General features: G+C 36.8%; 2 protein-coding genes across 2 annotated transcripts in view; both read right to left on the reverse strand.

The window, feature by feature from the left end:
* Positions 1–24,086, reverse strand: part of LOC106057426 (G-protein coupled receptor dmsr-1-like) — an 87,000-nt gene that overhangs the window by 15,907 nt on the left and 47,007 nt on the right. The window contains exon 2 of the mRNA XM_056009028.1: positions 16,728–16,777. The gene's annotated coding sequence lies outside the window, so the exon portion shown is untranslated. The remainder of the gene's footprint in view (positions 1–16,727; positions 16,778–24,086) is intronic.
* On the reverse strand, positions 18,206–20,041 carry LOC129922419 (dentin sialophosphoprotein-like). Its single transcript, XM_056008409.1, has one exon. It carries the CDS (start codon positions 20,039–20,041, stop codon positions 18,206–18,208), a length of 1,836 nt encoding a protein of 611 aa, XP_055864384.1.

Consider the following 24,086-nt stretch of genomic DNA (forward strand, 5'->3'; position numbering starts at 1 on the left):
CTTACACGTTTTGTCACAGCTGACAGAGATATAGTCGTAATGCTGTTATTTTGCAGGGGGTCTACTGATATCTGCCGTAGCTCTCTTTTTGCGTGTAATTAATATAGCATTGCTGTTTACTCAAGTTTCTTCAATTAATCAGAGTCAAGGTCGCATGACGCCACTCACCAGCCGTTGGTTGATAAATATAGCTCAAGTCTTTTTTTTTTTTCAGAAATCTATTCTCCCGCTCAGCGTTCTCTTACATTTGCTGCGCATCAGACGAGAAGGATGAAGCAGACGACGTCGACTCAACAAAGTGATGACAAGTCTTATTTCTTCTCTTTTTTTTTTTTCAATGTATTTTTTTTTCTTGGCAGACAAATATATGAATGAGATATATCATTGTAAATGAAGCAATCTATCAGTCTAGAAGTGTCTGTCCTTCATTTATGTTTGTCTCACGCTTGCCTCTATTCGCAATCATTTTGAAGAGATTCGAGATTTTTTTTTGACTCACCCGTTGATTGTAGTGGGGAAATCGACCCTGGTATTAGACTTACCATGTAACCGATTCCACTTGCCATATTATGGCCTTGCCCTTATAATGTGTAAAGTTTGATATTGATAACATTATTTGCACGCATGCGTGGGTATGCGGAAGGATTGCATTGTTGTATTTCTCTAGGCTGCTATGCTACATGTAATCAATGTGTACAAGCCTTTAATTATTTTAGAGTCCAAAAGTCCCGTATTTAGACTAAAAAAAGCCCAAAGTTATTTGAGACATGGGGCCCTTTTGGGGCTTTTTTGGGGTCGTTTGTAAAGCCAAATATTTTATGTAAGGGCTAAATGTAATCTTGGAGGCTCATCTATAGCTTAAGTTATCCATAGGTAAATCCGGCCTGATTATGTTCGAAGTATGATCACACTAAGGCCAATTCAATAAACTTTAAGAAACAGAGACCTAAAGTTTTTGTTTTGTTACAGATACATAAAATTATTACGGAAAATAAATTAGGGTAGCAGTACACTGAAAGGTCTGTAAAATTTCAGTTATAAATTAGGGTAGCAGTACACTGAAAGGTCTGTAGAATTTCAGTTATAAATTAGGGTAGTAGTACACTGTAAGGTCTGTAGTAAATGGTTCTACGAGGATCGATTACTACACTCCTTGGTCCTTTGTAATATCATAGCATCAGTCAAAAAAATATTTTAGTGTATTACAGACTATAATTCAAAACAGCCAATTTGAGATCGGTCCATCGGTCTATTTTGGTGATGGCTCACAGGGCATTTACCCAAATGCCCATATAGCCAATCCGCCCCTGGCCCAAACAACGCAGTGGTATTAAATCTATTATTCTTTGTTTTGACTAAGCTATAGAAAAAAGAAAACTTCCCAGAAATAATGACATTTCCAATAAACAAATAACACTGTTGGTATTCTAGTGAACAAAGTTCAGGGCAGAAGCGGCACTCTAGGCTGGTAGACTGGGCTGCCACACCAGAACCCTCTTTCGAAGTTAGCCCCCTCCCCACCACCCCAATTAGCTCTATGAGTTTGTCATTTTAATTTGTTTTTTATGACTTAAATAGAAATAATGACTCCGCCATGGCCAGTCTACGAATACAATACTTCAGGGGCGATGTTTCCAGGTGGAAGAAAGTGGGAGAGACCAAATTTAAAAAAAAAAAGGAAGTTATTACCTCCCCTACTGACTATCAGCGCAATTGAATGTACGTTTACAATTTACTATCAGGCTCTGATTACTTGATCCCAGGTCGCCCTTGTCTTTTGGCAGATATTTTACTTTCTCGTCGAGGAAATAAAATGGAGCATTCACACAGTCAAATATTTTTGCAGTAGAGGAATGTCGCTGGCAGCAGATGGCCTTGGAAAGAGACAGTTGGAGAGTTCTCACGAAGATTGCGGGACACACATTGGAGGCCCAAAGAATAGCTCTTGAAGAAGACAGGCACAGAAGACGTAAAGAAAACTAAGTAATCCCCCCCCTGGCCCGTGAGACAACGGCTTTGTCTGCATCAGGTGTGGGAAAATATAAAGGTCGAAACTGGATTTGCGTGGCGATGTGGAATACTGCCCTCAATTTTAAATTTAGGAATTGAAAATATTTTCATTCATTCTTAGTGAATAACGACTAAGCCGACATGATTTGCATTTAAAAATAATTTGATTCAATCTTCAATCTGTTGAAAAGTTCCAAGTATTTTATAGACAATAATTAAACATAGGACTGTCTACTTACTTTGGATAGCAACTCATGTTTTAACATTGACACAATGGCACTGAAACTGTCATGTTTTAGCACCGACCCATGCATATAATCTCAGAATGTGAACTATAATGACTGAATGGCAATAGTTACATTTGAAAACATACACCAACAAGAAGTGAAGATGTCATGGGTGATACTAGGTCCTGCCATTGGCACAATGTTTGTTTTATAGACTTGATAGCACTGGCAGGGAGGCCACTGACACATACACACTGACAAATCACTCTCTCACTCACACGGACTGTCAAAGTGTAGAGTAATGACAGTGTTTGAAACATGAGAGAAATGACCGCCCCTCCCCCCACCCATGGACAAACTGAGAATGCAGGCGATTATTTATTAGCATTGCATGTCATCGACTTAGCGTCTTTGATAGACTTCATCCCATAATACACAGTCTGGGGGCGGGGTTAGGGGTACCTTAATGGCCGAGCATTGATTCACGCAGTGGGTAGAGGGACACTTAAGCGATAGGGACCTGGGGACATATGCTTTGATACAACTAACAAAAGGGGAAACTAAAATGTGTTTGGGGGGGGGGAGGGAGGGAGAGGGAAGACTGGAAGAGTTAAATGAGAAATTTGGCGAAGAGAATCGTCAGAAAGACAGAATAGAGAAAGGGGGAAATGAGGAAGAAGAACATTCAGAAAGAGAGAATGAAAGAGAGAGAGAGAGAGAGAGAGTTAAAATAATAAACAGTTTTAGAAAAATACAGAAGGACTTAACAGAGACAGAGAGAGGGAGAGAGAGTCGAATGCCACAAAGGACAAATTAGCTATCAGACATTATACCATCATGTAAACATCCATTGAAATTAACACCAACACTCATGGCTCATGCTATTAAGTGATAATTCTACAGTGACGAAATTACCTACACAATTACACAATCTATTGGTCTGAACATTTTATTTGGGTCACTTCTCGTCAAAGAAGACATAATTTTGGTCAGAATCAGTAAATGTCAAAGACCAAATTGTCAGTAATGATTTAGGTTATCATTATCATAAAACCTTGAGCTGGGGGTGGTGTAAAGGCTATAACAATGAGCGCAACTAATACTGACCACTTCTCTTGGTCTCAAGCCATTTCATAATCTGATGTCTAAGTGACATGTAGGAAAGCTCCCTGACATGGTCAAATCAACAAGTTTTCTTCTTTGCAGGATAATCTAGATTCCTTGACAGTACTTTGGAGAATAAAATTGGTTCATCTACAGTACTTTGCATGATAATTTTGGTTCCTCTATCATACTTTGCAGGATATTTTTTTTTGGTTCCTCTACAGTACTTTGAGGGATATTCCTGATTCCTTCAAAGCAATTTACAGGTTAAACATGACTCACTCACAGTACTTTAGGAGGCGCGGTGGCTGAGCGGTAAAGCGCTTGGCTTCCGAACCGGGGTCCGGGTTCGAATCCTGGTGAAGACTGGAGCTTTTAATTTCGGGATCTTTGGGCGCCTCTGAGTCCACCCAGATCTAATGATTACCTGACATTAGTTGGGGAAATGTAAAGCACTTGGTCGTTGTGGTGGCCACATGACACCCTCGTAAACCGTTGGCCACAGAAGTAGATGACCTTTACATCATCTGCCTTATAGATCACAAGGTCTGTAAGGGGAACTTTACTTTAATTTTACTCACAATACTTTGCTGGATAATCTTGATTCCTTTGCAGTAATTTGCAGGATAAGCTTTGTACAGATGATGTACGTTGCTTGGATATTATTGGACAATGTTGGTTCATCCAAAGTACTTTATAGGATAATCTTTATCAAAGTTTCAAATCTCGCAGTTTGCTTAAACTAACCTTTCATCACTTCACAGTATTCAGGAGATATTCTTGTCTGCCATTCAATGTATGGACTTGCAGCAAGACACACCTGTTTCTTATATTGGGCAAAACTATGCTTAGAAGAAAGACAAATTTGACTCTTCTAATCAACACTGTTTTCTGTAACAAAACAAATGTGTCTGCTTTAATCAGACAAATGAATCTCCTGTAACAAAACAAATATGTCTCTTGTAATAAAACAAATATGCCTCCTGCAACAAAACAAATGTGTCTCCTGAAATAAAACAAATGTGTGTCCTGTAACAAAACAAATATGTCTCCAGTAACAAAACAAATGTGTGTCCTGTAACAAAACAAATGTGTATCCTGTAACAAAACAAATATGTCTCCAGTAACAAAACAAATGTGTGTCCTGTAACAAAACAAATGTGTCTCTTGTAACAAAACAAATATGTCTCCTGTAACAAAACAAATGTGTCTCCTGTAACAAATCAAATGTGTCTCCTGTAACAAAACAAATATGTCTCCTGTAACAAAACAAATGTGGCTCCTGTAACAAAACAAATGTGTAACCTGTAACGGCTGTAACAAAACAAATGTGTCTCCTGTAATGTGTCTCCTGTAACAAAACAAACGTGTCTCCTGTAATGTGTCTCCTTGGGTATCGGTAACCTGTAATAGTTTTATAACAACTATTTAAGACGTTTACCACCCAACTTTCACCCACGTTACAATCAGAATACGAGATCGCCAACTCCAAGTTTCTTTCTGGCGTAATGAACAATCAACTTAATTGTTCGCGTCATGGCCAGAAATCAAAGAGCCCGATGTGAAAGTGTTGTTTGATAAACGCTGTTATCATCGATGTTATCCCACCCATTGACCCCCGGCCTCTGGATGCATTGAACATGTTTTTCAGCGGTCAGAACGATGTTTTGATCTTTGGTTGACCGAGACACACAAGAGATCGATTTTTCCTTTTGTTGTTAATTTATTTGGGAGAAATAAATAAAGCTTCTTTTCAAGGTGAGATTTAGCGATAATATGCATGCTTGCTGCTACTTAGATTAAGTAGCACACAGGGAAACTCTAAAAGACAATACATGTAGTATTTTCTCTCAACATACATCAATACAATCGTGTAATGACAATGAAATACATAACTGAAAAAATCGATCAATATATTAAAAAACACGATTAAAAAAGGAATTTGTATTAGGTAGTTTTGTGACACACAAACTCATAGGTGGCCCCTGTGGATTATTCATTTTTATTATTCAGACTGGTGATCGTGGACATATGTTTTTTTATTTTAAAAAAGATTAGCATCTATGTAAAAAATATAAATATGCATACTTAAGCCTTTTTTTAAAGTGAATTTTTATTAAGAAGCTATATCAAATCACTATGTCTGTCTGTCTGTCTGGTGAAAAATTTAAGCACGTTATTTCTTCCACACCTATTATCGGATCAAATTGAAACTTAGCAAATTATGTATTGTACCTGACTAAAAGTGAACACCTTTGGCATATGTTAAGTAGCTGTTATGTAACTTTTTTTTTACAAAGGTATATCAAATCACTGTCTGTCTAGTAAAAAAATTGAACACGTTATTTCGCCCACACTTATTATCAGATCAAGTTGAATTTCGCACAATTATTTATTGTACCTGACAAAACAAGAATCAATAAAACAAAATTAACCAATTAGTTATTTAACTATAAGTAATTAATTATTTTCTTTGGTATCTAACAAGGGAAAGAAATTCGACAGAAGTCCCCTTCATACTTTGTGTGGAGTTGGTCTGAAACTAACTGTTGATTAATATAAAACCTTCTATTTTATAAACGCTCCACTGGCACAGTGGTTATAGTGTTAGCCTAAGGATGTTTGCGCCCTGAGTTCGAATTCAATTCATTCAAATTTTTAACTAAATGCATTTAAAAAGTAATCACGTTAACATTCACCCCCTTTTTTCACCTAGTCCAGACAAGTGATAGGATCATAGCGCATTGGGAAAGCTAAAAGCATAAAATTGCCCTAAACAAAAGCTATTGGTAAAAATAATTGTAATTGCACAGATGTATTATTGTTAGTCTACATCTATTACAAATTTAATTACATTACTGATCCAAACAAATTGACACAATTACACTCAATATAAACTTAAAAAAAAATAAATAATTTCTATTGTTAAAAATTGTTGGCGACATTCAATGAAACCCAAAAACGACTCTGACTATAGACTCCAAGAGGCTCTTTTCAGAAGAATGATCTCCCCTGACTAGATTTTATTTGAGTGTTGCATGACAATAAACAGCCTAGGTAACTTATATGATATTTGAACAATAGCCATAAATATGATGCATTTATATGATATTAAAATCTTGTTGTTTTAAAATGGTGAATGCCTATGTGCATGTTCTATTGTTAGTAGTAGGCTTACTTTAGAGCTCTAAACGTGACCAACTACCGGCCGTAAAGACTTACAGCCCCAAATTCTATGTCGGCCGCTAAAAACTAAAACAATATTATTTTTGCAATGATTGAAACAAATTTTTCATTCCTGGCAATTATATTAGAAAATACAAACGTATGCAATAACCCAAAAAAACAACAACAAATCTCTTTGAAAGAGAATGACAAAGAAAACAAAAAGACTGGCAGACACACAGCTCATTATCTTGGCTTTCTGGGGGAAATATTTCACTCATTTTTAGGATGTCAAGGATTTATTGGACAGTAATGCAAATGTAATGTTGAAACGTGTATTGTCGCGACCACCGTAAAACTGTGGCGTCGTCCCAACATTAAACCTGTAATCGTGGAGGCTTAGGGGCGATAATCAAACGTAACTGCTTCTGTCGTTGGCGGTGATGAATGCGCATGTCTTTGGCTTCATTAACATGCAAATTTAACCGGGTGCCGACTGTGTTATAATGGCACGAGATGTGAAACTCGACGTCACAATGGATTGAGGTAACGCAGTTTGGGGAGTATTCATTGTGTCATACTATACAGTAAACCGGTTGGGGGAGTAATCGTTGTGCTTTAAAATAGGGAGTAATAATTGAGTCTTACTATAAAGTAACGAAGTTGAGCGAGTAATCATTTTGTAATTCCACTCTTCTGTACGATCATGATCATGTGCTATTATCACTTCTGCTGGTTACACTTAGGAACACAATGGGACTGGGACTGACTGGGTGTATTTGTAACATAGCCAATGAAGTTTTATCCTAGAAGAACGTAATTATAAGGATGAGAACAGGAATTCAAAGAGTGTTATAGAGTTCAAAGCAATGGAACCCAAGAGAAAGCCACAAGACCGATCTCACTGCTACATATACATCAAAATAATTAATAAGGGTTCGTAATGACTTCATTGTCTTATGTCCATACATGAACACTGAAACCTGGGGCCTCAACAAAAGGTAAGAAATTAACCATGCGTGAAATGAGATAACTGGGATAAGAACAGCGGGGAAAGTCCACAATTAGCCACCAGAAATGATTGTTTTAAAACTATGACCCATAAATACGTCACCAAAATACAGCAATTAGATCTATATACGTCACCAAAGTACAACAACAATAAAAATATAAAAACATACTTTTTAAATACAAGCTTATTTCAAGAGTTTTTGTATTTGGATCTGTCATGTAATAAAATTTGTAATAGATCTAGACTAATCATGGAATAATAGATTTGTGCGATTAGAAACATATGTCAATTTCTTTTGTTTAGTGCAATTACATGCTTTTAACTTTCTCAGTACGCTATGATCCTATCACTTGTACAAACTTTTTACCAAACAGACAGAAATTGAGTTGATATAAGCTCTGTAAAAAAATTTAAACTCTGTGATGTTGTGTTTAATACTAGATGAAAAATAAAGTTTCCTATCCACTAATAAAAAAACAACAATACAACGAAATATTAACTTTTTTTAAAAAACATCTCTAATGGAAACAATTGATGTGGGCCGTTATTTTTGTTGTTGTTAAACACCCACGCTTGTAAAACAAGTAAATGTTTTGTAAACGTATTTGTTCGACCCTTGATGAAGAGATTGGTCAGCTTGATACAATGCTAAATGAAGCAGATTGTTGGGGGTCCACCACGGTGTTCAACTTACCATGGATGAGGCTGTTACGACGAAAAACGTGGAAAAACATACAAGGTGTCGCGTTTCCTTATTTGGATGATCTTTTAAGAAGTTTATATATGTTTCAGAAGCTGTCAACGTTTTAGTTTAATTTACTAGTTGCACTCTAAGTCTCTAACATGCGCTTTATAAGTTTGTGAAATAATGTAAACATGCTAAATTGAATAGAATTATACTTAAAAGCAATGCAAACAGCAAAGAGTAATATACATCCACACAGCACAGAGTCACACACCGTCACGTGGTGTACGTGTCAATGTTGTTTTATTTGTATAAACAATAAACGCACAATTTTCACATTTCTCGAAACAACAGTAAGATTCCAAAAGAACTAAAATAGTCATGCGAGCTAAAATAAGCAGGGATCTTTTAAGCAAAAGGTTCTCTTTCTTTCCAGTCTACGGAGAAGCTAATAAACTAATTTAATAGTGAGATAATTACAAAGGAAACCAATAAGTGGGGTCACTTAAAAAAAATGTCAAGCTTCTTGTTAAGTCTACGTTTGTTAATTTATTATTGGAGTTAAATAATACTGTAAGTTTAATTTCTGCATTTAATTATTTGATGATGTATGCTTGAGGAATTCAATGACTATGTTTCGTAACGGGGACATTTTGTGATATCATTATCTAAACACGTAAATTAGGTCATCAGATTGAAATTCTGAAAGTTCCTTGAAATATTCAAGACACAATTCCTTTTTACAAAGCTTATATAATCTTACTCTGTCTGTCTGTCTGTCTGTCTATCTGGTCAAATGTTTGTACAAGTTATTTCTCCGAACCTTAGTCTCGGATCAAACTGAAATTTTGCTAAATTATTTCTTTTATTTCTAACAATACAAGAATCAAGAAATAATTTAAAAATCAACGAATTATTTGTTTGGTATCTCGAACAAGGGAAAGAAATTGTAATTGACTGAAGTGGTGGTATAAGCTGAATTAGTCCCCTTTTATAGGTCGATCCGAGTGAACAGAAGCCTGAAAAATAGGTTTGAGACTGTACAAACAATAGATTACAATACATTGTTCATGTTCATAAGCTCTCCACTAGCAGAGTGTTACCATGTTGGTTTGAGAAGCCAGCAAGCCTCTGATGGAGTTGAAACTTTACTAATGATTTGTTGTACCTAACAAATGAAGAATCAATAAAAAAATTAACCAACTAAAAAATTCATTATTGGTACTTAACTATTCTGTTTGGTATTGAACAAGGGAAATAAATGTTACTTATTGACAGATGCGTTTGTATATGTGGAGTTATTCCCCTTGTTACACTTCGTACACGTTGTTTCTCCCACTTCCCAATCTCGAATAAAGTTGAAATTTCGCATAATTATTCTAAGTCGATGACAATACATGTATCAATTGAAAAAAATAAACAAATTAGCAAATTAATTAATCAATTAGTGGTAGTCAATTAATTTCGTTTTATATAGAAAAAGGGGAGCTAATTCATGCAGTATTGAGATACTTTGCGGTTCTTTCCCATAGATAAGCTTTTTTATAAAAATTATTTTCTACTTTGCTAGTTTATTACATACAACCTAATGGAGGGGCTCAACTATCCTATTCTTGAACTAGGGCCTTGGAGTACCGTGCTATCGTACCGTTTCTACAGCAGACCATGTGATTCAACTTTCTATTGTTATTTATGTTGTATGTTGTTTCTGTTGTATGTTGTTTCTGTTGTATGTTGTTTCTGTTGTATGTCTTTGTGTCTCTGTACTTTTGTGTTCTCACAATTAAACTCCATCATTGTTTGCTTGTTTTCGTTCCAGTTAAATTAACGACGCATCATTGAAGAGTTCGTTACTGAATGATGAACAGGGGAACGTAAGGTGTCTTGTAGTTCTTTAGGTTCAGTTCATTGCTTAATAAAAATATGTGAGCTTAAAGGAGAGATTTGTCCCCCACACCCTTTCCTCAGAAAGACCAGAAATAAGCTTGCCTTGACAGCCTGTATCAATTATCTATCTATCTATCTATCTATCTATCTATCTATCTATCTATCTATCTATCTATCTATCTATCTGTCTGCCTGTCGGTCTGTCTGTCTGTCCGTCCGTCCGTCCGTCCCTCCGTCTTACAGTACTGAGAGATATGGATGTAAAAGTATACCGAGCTTTACACGAGAATTACTATTAGCCTCATTCTGTCGAAAACATGAGAATATCTATCATTATTTCTTAAGTTCGTCCAAGGCATACACAAAAAGGTTTAAAAAAAAAAGATTTGTCTATAAGAAATCTTGTTAAAAATTGTTTCTTTAGATGCAGAGAACCGCCAGCGGCAGTGCTGAGTGAGAGGAATGATTAGATAGATTAGATTTACTCTTTTTTTTTTTTGGGGGGGGGGAGAGACAAGATTGAAAAAACAACAACATGTAAAGGCCTATGTAGAAAGGTATCTATAGACTTTAATTGATGATAGAATATGCCAGAGACACAAAAATATCGCTGACCACGTGATCTGATTTTAGCTTAGGCTGTAGATGTTTCTAAAATGAAGGTAAACAAAAAAAAAAAGAAAATATTTGAAATGAAGGACGAAAATATTGTGTAGTTCACAAAAAAAATGTTTTGAAGAAATTTTCATCCGCATCTTTCTGTTTGTTAACGAGTTTCTTTCTTCAATAGAGACAAATTTAGACATTTTTTTAGGGCCTTCAGCTTGTGGTAGGGCTGGGCTACTTTACATATCTTATATTCACCGCTAGTATCTAAGGAAATTTGCGCCAAGTTAGATTTCAATGCGGAACATACATACATACATCACCCTCGTCTTCATGATTTTAACATGTTACCATCACAAAGAAGATATAAAAAGACCGATTACAAAAACAAATAGATACAAAATTCATTTGTTCCTTTGTCAATTAAATCGTTGAACCAAATGTAACTTACTGTTGTAAATGTCGCATGTAATGTTAAAGAAAAACTGGGCTATGAACGTATATCTTGGGTGCTAATGTACAAATGTTTGCTCTAATCATGTACTGTTTTTTTTGTAATGTACAATTGTAAAACAAATTTCCTTATGGATAATAAAGATTATTATTATTATTATTATTACATACATACATACATGCATAAATGCGTACATACATACATATATACATACATACATACATACAGTCATACAGTGATACATACATACATACGTACTCCTTACAATCAATTATATATATTAGATGGTGTGTTATGATAAAAATAAACATTGTTTAAACATACACACACACAAAAACACACAAAACACACACACACAACACATACAAACAAACACACACACAAAACACACACAAAATACACACAAAACACTTACACAACACACACATACACACACACTCCAAGAAGAACTCATAACTAGTCACTAGAGAGGCAGAGACAACAATTTACTATTTGACTTGATAAGTGACGATCAATCGTCCGACTTTCTAAATGCCAACTTTGTACTGGGGCCACGACTATGATCACTGCCATTTTCTCTCTAAACTCTTTCTTCTAAACTTCTCTCTCTCTCTCTCTCTCTCTTTCTCTCTCTCTCTCTCTCTCCATCTACAACAACGTTCGGTTTTACGGCTGTAATTATCTCTCTCAAAAATTAAAGGCCATATGAGATGACCTTCTTCCCACGGAGGAACGTCCACGGTTCTCTCCAGAAGTACTCATAAAACTCCTGGCTCTCCCCTCTCCAAAAACAGGACCGAACTCAGACGCAAGCAGGACATAACTTAGACTCGTTCTACGTTTGACAGCTGTCTCGTAGGAAACATTTAGACATGAAAACCAAATAGATCTTTTTAGTTAGATACAAAACTTTTGTTCTACACTGGCGTAGCAATAACATTGGCCCATAGTAAGCCTGGTCAAGTTATGCACATTTATAAAGAAATATGTTTGCTTTTATTAAATATGTAGATTACACTTTATATTCCATTTTCTTATTCTAGGCTTTCAAGCCAGATCAATCATATGACATCAATCAGGAAAGCGAGAAAAAAAAAAGAAGCAAAAGTCACAGCCTTGATACTGCAAGCTTTCCCTATATAAAACGCAATTAATTAATTACCACTTATTGATTAAATAATTTGTTAATTTTTCGATAGATGAATAATCATGAAAAGTTTAAACTTGATCGAGAATAGGAAGTGGGAGAAATAACGTGTACACAATTTGTACCAGACAGACGGAGTGAGTTAATATAAGCTGTGTTAAAAAACATGACTTTTTTTTTTTCCAGATTTTAGGTAAATAAAATCATTCGTTTAGCCTCTACAGTAGACAATACATAGAAGTCGAGAACAAACATATTTGTTTTATTGGCGCTGAGACTTCGATTGTTCTGGAACAGTGGACACACTTTTACAAATCAAAGTTCTTAGATTTTATTGTTTAGACGTATAATAGTTGGAAAATGTGCTCGGGCCTCGTTTGTTGGAAGCAAATCAAAACAATAACAACATTGAGTATTAGAGATAGTGAAGACGTCCGAGTAGCAAAGAATAAAATGATAATATCCAAAGCAGTATTGAAAGATGGAATAGAGACTACAACAATTGGTTTTTGGTTTGACGAGTTGAGTTGTAAACATGAAGGAATTTTTATTGAAGAGGTTAAGTAAGAGAGAGAGAATTTGTGATTTGTGGGGGGGGGGGGGGGGGAGGAAGGGGGTAAAGAGAGCTTGGAAAATTTATGTGCGTGAGTTTGTTACATAGTGCGAGTGTAAGAGTCAGAGAGAGAGAGAGATAGAGAGAGAGCGAGAGAGAAAGAGAGAGAGGTAGATAATAAGTGTAACAGAGAGTAAGTTAATGCGAAAGTAGGAGACATTGCATGAAAGAAAACACGCAAAGGAGTGATTCAGAGAAAGAGAGAAAGAGTGAGAGAGCGAGAGAGAAAAAGAGAGAGAAAAGAGAGAAAGAGAAAGAGAGAGAGAGAAAGAGAAAGAGAGAAAGAGAGAGAGAGAGACAGACAGATTTAAATTGTAGATAAATATAAAAGATAACATAACACTGGCGGCTAATATTAACATTTTTAACACAAATGGTATTAGCTTATATGTTACAAATGTATTTTTTTCAACTTTTTATAAAATATATATTATACGGCAGAATAAGATTTAAACCCTGCAAATCTTGTCGACAGTCGAAAGTGCATACATTTCAAAAGTACAAATAAATAAAAAGTATCCAACCTAACCCCGACCACCATCATCATCACCAATAAAAAAAAAAATAAAAAGGCTAATTTAGCAGATGGTGAGAATTGTAACTCATCCGTGAGTCTGTCAGAGGTTGATCGCCTTGTAATTTTCTACTCTCCACCATTTCCGCTGGTCAAGGGACATAAACTACCTAAAACAGTCAAGGGACATAAACTATCTATAGTCAGTCAAGGGCCATAAGCATGCTTTAGTCAAGCGGCATAATCTATGTTGAAAGCACTCTGCGGTGAATTTTTCTTTAGGTTTTCTAAATACGAAATCAATAACTTTGATTTACATTTACGGGGGTTAATTGGTTTTTACAACAGGGTACAGAGAGTTATTGAACCTTGTTGACAAGAATGACGTGAAAATAAAATGTGCAGAATGCAATTAAGGACTTGGTTTGTACAATTCGATGAAGCTGTAATCATTGTGTGTGTGTGTGTCCTTCAAAGTGTAAAATGACCTTCACCGATCTGGCGCAAGATGATTGTTCGGTTCTAAAAATAGAATATTTTTTTATTCTACTAAGAAAGAAACATAGTCCATGCAATAGAGTTTCTACTACATTATCCGCCTTTGACTAGCTCTGTGTGTACGTACTGATAAAAACACACACACACACACACATGTACATTTCAAACTTTCAAATTGAATCGACAAGGTGGGATTAAACCTGGGGATTCTCACACTAAATGTTAGTCACAGTAATAAAATTACTGCAGCATCTCTAATTTTTTTTTTATATCCAGCTTAATTCTTTAAGCAATAAAATATAATTAACAAAGAAGAGAAAGCGGTATAAAGAGGTTTGGTGGGGTTATAATGGAACGTCAATAAAAAAGAGAAAGGAGGACGATGTGGGGGGATTTTAAAATATTGAGACAAAATAAACAGTCAATGATCCTTGCCAACAAAAAAATATTTTGCTATATCTCTGAATACTGAATAATTAATTTCCCTTGTCGGTATGAAAAAAAAAGTTAATGATAAAGTAATTAATTATCTGATTGTTTAATTTCTAAAGTTTAAAAAATTTAAATGTATTTTATAACTGTGGTGGCGACGCGGATAGGGTTAATCGTGAGTGTAATCAATGCACACAAGTAACACAGGCCGGCGCGAGGCGACGAATGACGAGTGGCGATGAAGGGACGCTTTCAGGAAAGATCTGTGTTGTGAACACTACTAGGTCGTTCTCGTCACGATATGGTCATGTGATCATCTGGAAGCGACCGATTGGTTCTATCGATTTCAATAAGGTCTTCAGGACATTATATAAAGTGAGGTGTCAGAGTCAAGTGACCTAACACCGTTATGGGTCACGATCGAGGAGGTCACGATTCAAGATGTAGTCCGGTAAAGTGAGTCCAGTGTAAAGTCGGTCCGGATAGAGAATCGAGTAGAGGCGGAGAGGCCAGTAGAGTTACTACGTCAGTACGGTTATCTACGGTGAAGGAAGCATTTGTACAGTCAATGCTAAGTGTTGCCAAATGTACAGTATTGGCAGTGATTTATTAGACATCAAAGAGTTACATTATCAGGAGCCTTGAATCGTTAAGATCTCTGAGCTGGTAATGTTGTGATGTACTTCTATAGAGCAGAGATAGAGAGATAGTCATTACAGTATCATACAACAAACTTGTGTGCTGTTTGTTACAGTATCATACAACAAACTTGTGTTTGTTTGTTTGTTTGACGGACAGGGTTTAAACTCAAGATCATCATGATGACAATATAGAGCACATACTACTCGACCAAACAGACGTCTATCAAACATAGTTGAGCAACAAAACATTAACGTCGCCCTAGTACAGCGGTTCTCAACCTTTTTTTCGCTCGGCGACCCCTTTTCACCATTCCTTACTACGCAGTGACCCCCAAAAAGAAAACTTACATTCATTCATTAGTATAAGTAACTGTGATTTCGCTAATGTAGATGTGGAAAGCTGATCGACAACTTATGTTAAAACAAAAACTTAGGTATCCTATTATAAAAAAGACCTTAATATTAATACTGACTCTTGACCTTAGGGACGACAGTCCAGAGCTTTAAACAAAGACAGTTTGTGTGTAAACACAACCTCAAAATCAGCCCCCGAAGTGGTCCACACAGGCAGGTAAAAAGGTAGGTTTCAATATTTTCAGAAAGAATATCAGAATGAAATTCTATCACGGCAAATGACAGAGAAGAATGGAGAAAGAAGGTTGACAGATCCTGTGTGGTGCCCCAACGGTCTAGCAGACCATGGGATATGTGAAAGTGAATGTGAAGCTAGATGTGAACCTGGCCTAACTGATGTGTTATAATAAGTTTAATTTAATTTAATTGATCTAATTGTTTTGTAAAGGGTCAATCTCTTATTCAAAGTCTAAAAAAAAAAATCCATAAAAAAAAAATTCCTTTAGTTTAGTGTTACGGAGCCACAATCCTGCAATACAGTCCACGCGATAATATGAAAAACTACTTATTAATTGTTGTTTTAAATTATGTTACACTTATATGCATAGTAAATAGATTTCTTCTCTTAAACAAAAGGAAATATTTTTTTTGTAATTGTAGTAGTTAGTATGACAGAACTGTCACAGAACTAACGTTAGCAAACAGTTGTTGGTAAAAAAAATTTGACCGAAAATTTAATACCATTTGCATAAATGTGTCTAAAAAAAAAAGGTAGATATGTATATCCTTGCTATAAAACCTGCCGTGTTTGTTACTATTATTAGTGAATAGTTGTAAAAATGGTATATTTTCATGAAAAAACTGTATAATAATTGATTGCATAAATGATTTTAAAAATGAGATTTTTCGCTTTCAGAAAAGAAAAAAGCAGCCGTTGCATAAGAACTTTGAATGGTCTAAAATATTATGATGTCGGATTTCACAACCTTTTCTAGTTTACGACATCTAAACAGGACGAACGGATGAACGGACATTCAACACAAAACTAATGACGTCTTTTCCCCTTTCGGAGGCCGCTAAAAATACGACCAGGCGTAACGATACGTTATGAATTGATGCCCATTAACTTACAGTGTTACAACTATTTCTGCTGCGACAATTCAAATGTTTGAAATCAATTCTGATTCACTTGTCTGCAACATCTCACAATACAAACAATACATTCCAATAAAAAAACATTTTATATGTCAAGTTGTACATGTTAGAATTGAACTAAAAAATCCATATTTTCGATAATCTTTAGCGAAGCCTGACATATCGACCTCAAAGTGAAACGCAACCCACAGGTTGAGAACCAATGCCTTAATACATCAATTACCTTAACTGATCAACTCCAGTGACTGAAAGATGACTTTCTAATCAAATATCCTAAAAAGAAAAAAAAAAAAAAGAAATGCTATTTAATTTCAAATAAAAAATGTCATCAGCAAACAAAGAAAACAAATAAAAAAAATATTATTAAGAAAAAAAAGCATCAAAAATGAACTAGTTACTTTTGAAATAGGCGTATTTTTTGTCGTCAGATAATAACCGATAATAATAACTTATTATTTTATTAAATTTCAAATTAGTGTCTCGGAAACTAAACAACAAAAGAAAAACGAATTGAAAGACAATGCCATCTTGAATTATTCTCTGATAGAATTGAACTCTTCGGCAGGAGATCAAAATAATTTCAAATTGTTTGATCTAAGACTTTAGCGTTTGTTTGTTTGACAATGGTTCATTAGCCAGTTTGAAAGCTAATAGATTAGGATATTTATAAGAATTGCTTCATTAAAGAACACCGGATGACATGCAGACACACATTTGTCATGTTGAATGTAAACAACAGAGATCATTTACAAAATGTGTTTCAGAATTAAAGATCTTTACTGTAGGTGGAAAATATTTTTGTTTTTAATAATAATAATAATAACCGACAAAATGGTAGATTTTAATCGCCCGGATCTTCTGTTCATTGATAAATAAGAAAAAAAAACCGCTACCATTAGTGACATCGCCGTACCACTGTCCCATAATTGTAAGAAAAATGGAAAAACAAAGAAAACATGGAAATCTAGGCTTGGAGATTAAGCGTATCTAAAATAGCAATATATACAATTGTTATATTAACCGAAGGAAGAATGACAAATGACCTCAATGACTTCAAGGCACTTAACATTCCTAAGACGATTCTCGTTGCCTGTCAGAGGGTGGTACTGCTGCAGACCTGCCACATCAGTGGAAACTGATAAAGGGACTACGATGAATTTTTTTTTTAACGAAACTCGACCCTGGCAGCGCCAGAGAATGAATACTCGTTCGTTTCTAACATAATAACAAACATAATTATAATAATAAAATATAAATAAACCCATCCACCCAGTTGTACGAGTATGTCCCACTTCCTCGAAGTATCGACACTTGCTCCAGGCTTAAACACATGCTCAAAGTATCAACACGTGTTCCTAGTATCAACATGTGTTCCAAGTAACAACACGTGTTCCAAGTATCAACACGTGTTCCTAGTATCAACATGTATTCCAAGTATCAACATGTGTTAGAAGCATCAACATGTGTTCCAAGTATCAATAATTTGCTACAGTATTATCGCATTCCTCAAGTATCAAAGACACTTTTCTAATTACTGATTATCATTCAATGTTTCATTCAACACTATCAGCACCATCACCATCAGTGACATCACTATCAGCACCATCACCATCAGTGACATCGCTATCAGCACCATCACCATCAGTGACATCGCTATCAGCACCATCACCATCAGTGACATCGCTATCAGCACCATCACCATCAGTGACATCGCTTATCAGCACCATCACCATCAGTGACATCGCTATCAGCACCATCTCCATCAGTGACATCGCTATCAGCACCATCACCATCAGTGACATCGCTATCAGCACTATCACCATCAGTGACATCGCTATCAGCACCATCACCATCAGTGACATCGCTATCAGCAACATCATCATCAGTGACATCGCTATCAGCAACATCATCATCAGTGACATCGCTATCAGCACCATCACCATCAGTGACATCGCTATCAGCACCATCACCATCAGTGACATCGCTATCAGCAACATCATCATCAGTGACATCGCTATCAGCACCATCACCATCAGTGACATCGCTATCAGCACCATCACCATCAGTGACATCGCTATCAGCACCATCACCATCAGTGACATCGCTATCAGCACCATCACCATCAGTGACATCGCTATCAGCACCATCATCATCAGTGACATCGCTATCAGCACCATCACCATCAGTGACATCGCTATCAGCACCATCACCATCAGTGACATCGCTATCAGCAACATCATCATCAGTGACATCGCTATCAGCACCATCACCGACAGTGACATCGCTATCAGCACAATCACCATCAGTGACATCGCTATCAGCAACATCACCATCAGTGACATCGCTATCAGCAACATCACCATCAGTGACATCGCTATCAGCAACATCATCATCAGTGACATCGCTATCAGCAACATCATCATCAGTGACATCGCTATCAGCACCATCACCATCAGTGACATCGCTATCAGCAACATCATCATCAGTGACATCGCTATCAGCAACATCATCATCAGTGACATCGCTATCAGCAACATCATCATCAGTGACATCGCTATCAGCAACATCATCATCAGTGACATCGCTATCAGCAACATCATCATCAGTGACATCGCTATCAGCACCATCACCATCAGTGACATCGCTATGAGCAACATCACCATCAGTGACATCGCTATCAGCACCATCAGTGACATCACTATCAGCAACATCACCATCAGTGACATCGCTATCAGCACCATCGCCATCAGTGACATCGCTATCAGCACCATCACCATCAGTGACATCGCTATCAGCACCATCATCATCAGTGACATCGCTATCAGCACCATCACCATCAGTGACATCGCTATCAGCACCATCACCATCAGTGACATCGCTATCAGCACCATCACCATCAGTGACATCGCTATCAGCAACATCACCATCAGTGACATCGCTATCAGCAACATCACCATCAGTGACATCGCTATCAGCAACATCATCATCAGTGACATCGCTATCAGCAACATCACCATCAGTGACATCGCTATCAGCAACATCACCATCAGTGACATCACTATCAGCACCATCACCATCAGTGACATCGCTTTCAGCAACATCACCATCAGTGACATCCCTATCAGCACCATCACCATCAGTGACATCGCTATCAGCACCATCATCATCAGTGACATCACTTTCAGCAACATCACCATCAGTGACATCACTATCAGCAACATCACCATCAGTGACATCGCTATCAGCACCATCGCCATCAGTGACATCGCTATCAGCACCATCACCATCAGTGACATCGCTTTCAGCAACATCACCATCAGTGACATCACTATCAGCAACATCACCATCAGTGACATCGCTATCAGCACCATCGCCATCAGTGACATCGCTATCAGCACCATCACCATCAGTGACATCGCTATCAGCACCATCACCATCAGTGACATCGCTATCAGCACCATCACCATCAGTGACATCGCTATCAGCACCATCACCATCAGTGACATCGCTATCAGCACCATCACCATCATAAAACATTGTAATCTTTCCGCCCTACCCATTACTAGTAGAAACAACTTTAAACAACTTTAAACAACTTTAAACAACTGATGACAACAGAGTTTGTCGAAAAAAATAACAACTCTCCCATTTTGAGTCTGTCAACATCGGCAACTTGCACAGTTTTTTTTTTGTTGTGCTTCTCATCTGCTGGAGAGCTCCTACACTTCCACAATCTTCTAGACCAGCTTCTTGATGTCAACTTGAAGGATTTATCCGAATGACAAACTTCGATCTCGAGAATGATAGCAGGATACTTTCAGGAGGAAAAAAATAAAATTTCGCGCGCGTGTGTGCGTGTTCATGTATTAGAGAGTTGGCAGTAAAACTATCACGTTAAAAACAAAAGACAAACTAAAGAAACAAAACAAAACAATGATTTGAAGCGATGGACTGAAAGAATGAAGTGTGCGAATGTAATTATTAAAAGTTAACACGGAGTCATTCACTGTGATTTATTTTTTCATTGCTGCGTTGCTTCATATTTTATGGCTGGCTTAAAGTCTGTTGATTGTAATCGATTTTTTTTCATATTGTCTAAAATATGTTTTGTCAAATTGGGTAAAGATTCAATCCTCTGTTTTTATTTATTTATTTACACTGTGTGTTTGGGGTTAAAGTTTCTCTGTTAGGCACATTTGACTTTTTGTAGTACAAGTTGTACAGACACCCGATAAAACAAGAAATTACAAAAACGTAACTGGGGGTGGGTTGGGCCTACATTGCTAAAAACAACAACAGAAAGCAATTGCTAAACAGGCCCTAGACTGGGACCCACAGGGGAAGAGAAGGGCCGGAAGACCAAAGCAAACATGGAGAAGATTGGTAGACCAAGAGACAAAGACGGCAGGATGGACATGATTCCAGATGAAGGGAATTACCCGAAACAGACTCCAATGGCGAATTTCTGTAACAGGCATCCACTCCCTAACTTTACTAAGGGGAAACAGCTTTTAAACTCTATGTCTATAAGAAGCCCAGAATAGCATTTCCAGACTTTTGAGTTTAAAAACAAAATTAAATTGACCATACAGGCTACTAGTAACTATCAAATGAATCTACATTCATACATTCCATTCCATTAGAACTAGGTCAACTAACATGGGATGTCGCTTTGAATGACTTCAGACTAGAATAGCCCTACACAAAAACAGATATTTGAAATAAAAAAAGTAATAGAAACATTTTTCTTGAATGTCTCAGTAAGTTAATTGCCAGGAATCAGCCAGCCAGCCAGTCAGCCAGCCAGCCAGCCAGTCAGTCTATTCAGCCCTTGAAAAACTGCGTTGAAACATTCGGCAGCAAGTTGGATGAGTTAAAGATGGCGAGACTCCCTCGAGAGTTTAAAGTCAATAGATTTGATTTCATAGCATTAAATGTTATAACGTCAATGGCGATGTGCTGGAGCTCAGTTAAAACATCATTAGCTGTTAATGGGGCCAGGTTTCTAATGGGACTAGGTTTCCTTTTTAGACCCTGCAGTCCAAGACAGTTGATGTAATTATGTGGCCAGCACAACGACCAACCTCCATAACTTTCACCTGTTAATGTCAGGTTAGGAAGACCAAGAGCTAAATACTGTGTCAAGACATGGTGAATAGGAGCATTTGTCCAAACAAAACAGTTATCAATATGACATGCCCTCTGTAGTAAATAAAACTTCAAAGAACAAAAATATCAAAACTTCTGGTGCATCGCATGGCCAGGTGTATTTGTCTTAAGTATTCCAACTATGCTAATAAAACAAAAATTAGCATAGGATGCCAACAACAATGTTTTAAATCTTTTTTGTTTTTAGTCAGGGGACATAACGAAACACACTAAAGGGACGATTATAAAGAGTTGTCGTTTATGGCAAGGCAAGTACAAAACAGGACACATGACGGATTAGTTTTTAAGATTAATTTATTTATATTCATCTAGAATGAATTAAAAAAAGGTAAATTAATTCTTTCCCAATGTTGTTAATTAAGTTTATGTCATAATGGTTTTTGTTATTTAATAGGCTTGTTCAATTAAAAACTTTAAGTGAAACAGAATGTCATGGTAAATGTTTTAAGTGAAACAGAATATCATGGTCAATGTGTTATGTGAAACAGAATATCATGGTCAATGTGTTATGTGAAACAGAATATCATGGCCAATGTGTTATGTGAAACAGAATATCATGGCCAATGTGTTATGTGAAACAGAATATCATGGTCAATGTGTTAAGTGAAACAGAATATCATGGCCAATGTGTTATGTGAAACAGAATATCATGGTCAATGTGTTAGGTGAAACAGAATATAATGGTCAATGGCTATAATTAGAACAATGGTCAATTCACAGCCTACTTGCAACAAGAAATGTACTTTAACACAACGTCGATGTCTCTGTAAGAACATGGATTTATTTACCTTCGGCCTCCCAGAAGAGAAGCTTTCTCTTTTTTTTTCTCCTCTTGCTTTAGCAGTCAATTAGATAGAATAGATTGAACTAATGACGAAAATAGATTTATTAGTCTTACAAAAGTGCATGGAAGAAGGAAGTCCTGGAGACGTCAAGTCTAGACTCTAGATAGATCAAATAGATGAAAGCATGGGCGGGTCAGTGGGAATGTAAACAACCAGAAGAGTCACTAAAATCTACATTTACTCTCTACTCCACTGGCTCACATGAAACAATATAGCTGTAACTAGTTCTCCTTTGACTTAGTTTTGTACTGAATGAAACCATCACACAAGTTTACATAATGTGAACTATTACCACAAGACGTGTCTCAGAGGAATCCCGAACACAGAGTGTCAAGATAAGATACCTGATACAGATGTCCGCCAAAAATCGGGCCTGCAAAGCATATACACAAACCAGATGCGGTCTCAACTGCGGTAGACATCACGTCTGCAGAATGAATGATTTCCGCATCTCAAAAGGGCCTTATTACGAACGTCTCAAAAAGGCCCTATTACGGACGTTTCAAAAGGGCCTTATTACGGACATCCGAAAAGAGAAAAGGAACTCAAAAATCTGGACAATGGAAGAGATTTTAAACACCTCCAGAACGTCCCAAAAGTTTTTAACATAAACTCTGCGTCTATGGAGATTAGAGCAAATGAGAGAGCAGTCCCAGTTGCCACCTACATATTTTGCCAAACCCAGCGCAGACATTAACGTTACTTAACGCTGTTGGTCGATTTAGGTGATATTTCTGTCCTTGGTGTAAGATTTTTTGTTGGTCTCATACTTGTATCTCGTGGACTTTCTAAGTGATCTCTGAATGTTTCGTTCGGAAGCTGCTCTCTTCTACGTCAGTTAAGAAAGGTGGCGCCTAATCTGATCATTAAAGCGTTTCTGAAGGGCACCTCTGATACGGAGACCACCTCTCCGCTCCTATACTGCCCAGCGTAAGTGTGGCACTATATCCTCTAGGTAGTCCCAATCAAAAGGTCTTTAGCTTTACTAAATATAATTATATGTACAGAGCGAGAGACAGACAGACAGACAGCCAGAGAGTAGAGAGACAGAGTGACAGAGAGAGAGAGAGAGACAGACAGACAGATAGCCAGAGAGTAGAGAGACAGAGTGACAGAGAGAGAGAGAGACAGACAGACAGACAGACAGGCAGAGAGCGATTTGTAGAAAAGTTAAGAGCTAATTTTTTTTTCATATCAAAGGAAATTAAATCAAAATCCAAAATCATATTTGACATTTACAGAATCAGAAACATTGAGACAATCCCAGTTTAAAAAGAACAACAACAAAAATGACTGCAATTTTCTTAATTATAATTACGGTTATTACATCCCTTTCCCAATGCACCCTTGGCTTCATTACAGGCATTTCTTGTTACAGCTAGAAATTACAGTAACTTCCCTTTGTTCAGTAATTATGAACATTTCAAAATAGACTTCAAGGATATTAATCCAATTAATCAGTGTTTCTCAAACGTTTGTTGGTGGCGCCCCCTAAAAAGAGAAGGGTTTTGTTAGCGCCCCTCATAGCTAGCTGGGAACCTCGGGAAGCGTTGAAAGTTCTAATTTTG

The sequence above is a fragment of the Biomphalaria glabrata genome, chromosome 13 (assembly GCF_947242115.1).
Source record: "Biomphalaria glabrata chromosome 13, xgBioGlab47.1, whole genome shotgun sequence".
NCBI classification, from domain to species: Eukaryota; Metazoa; Mollusca; class Gastropoda; family Planorbidae; genus Biomphalaria; species Biomphalaria glabrata.

Coding starts and splice junctions, on each gene's coding strand:
- LOC129922419 (XM_056008409.1), bottom strand. CDS start 20,041: ATGTTTTATGATGGTGATGGTGCTGATAGCGATGTCACTGATGGTGAT.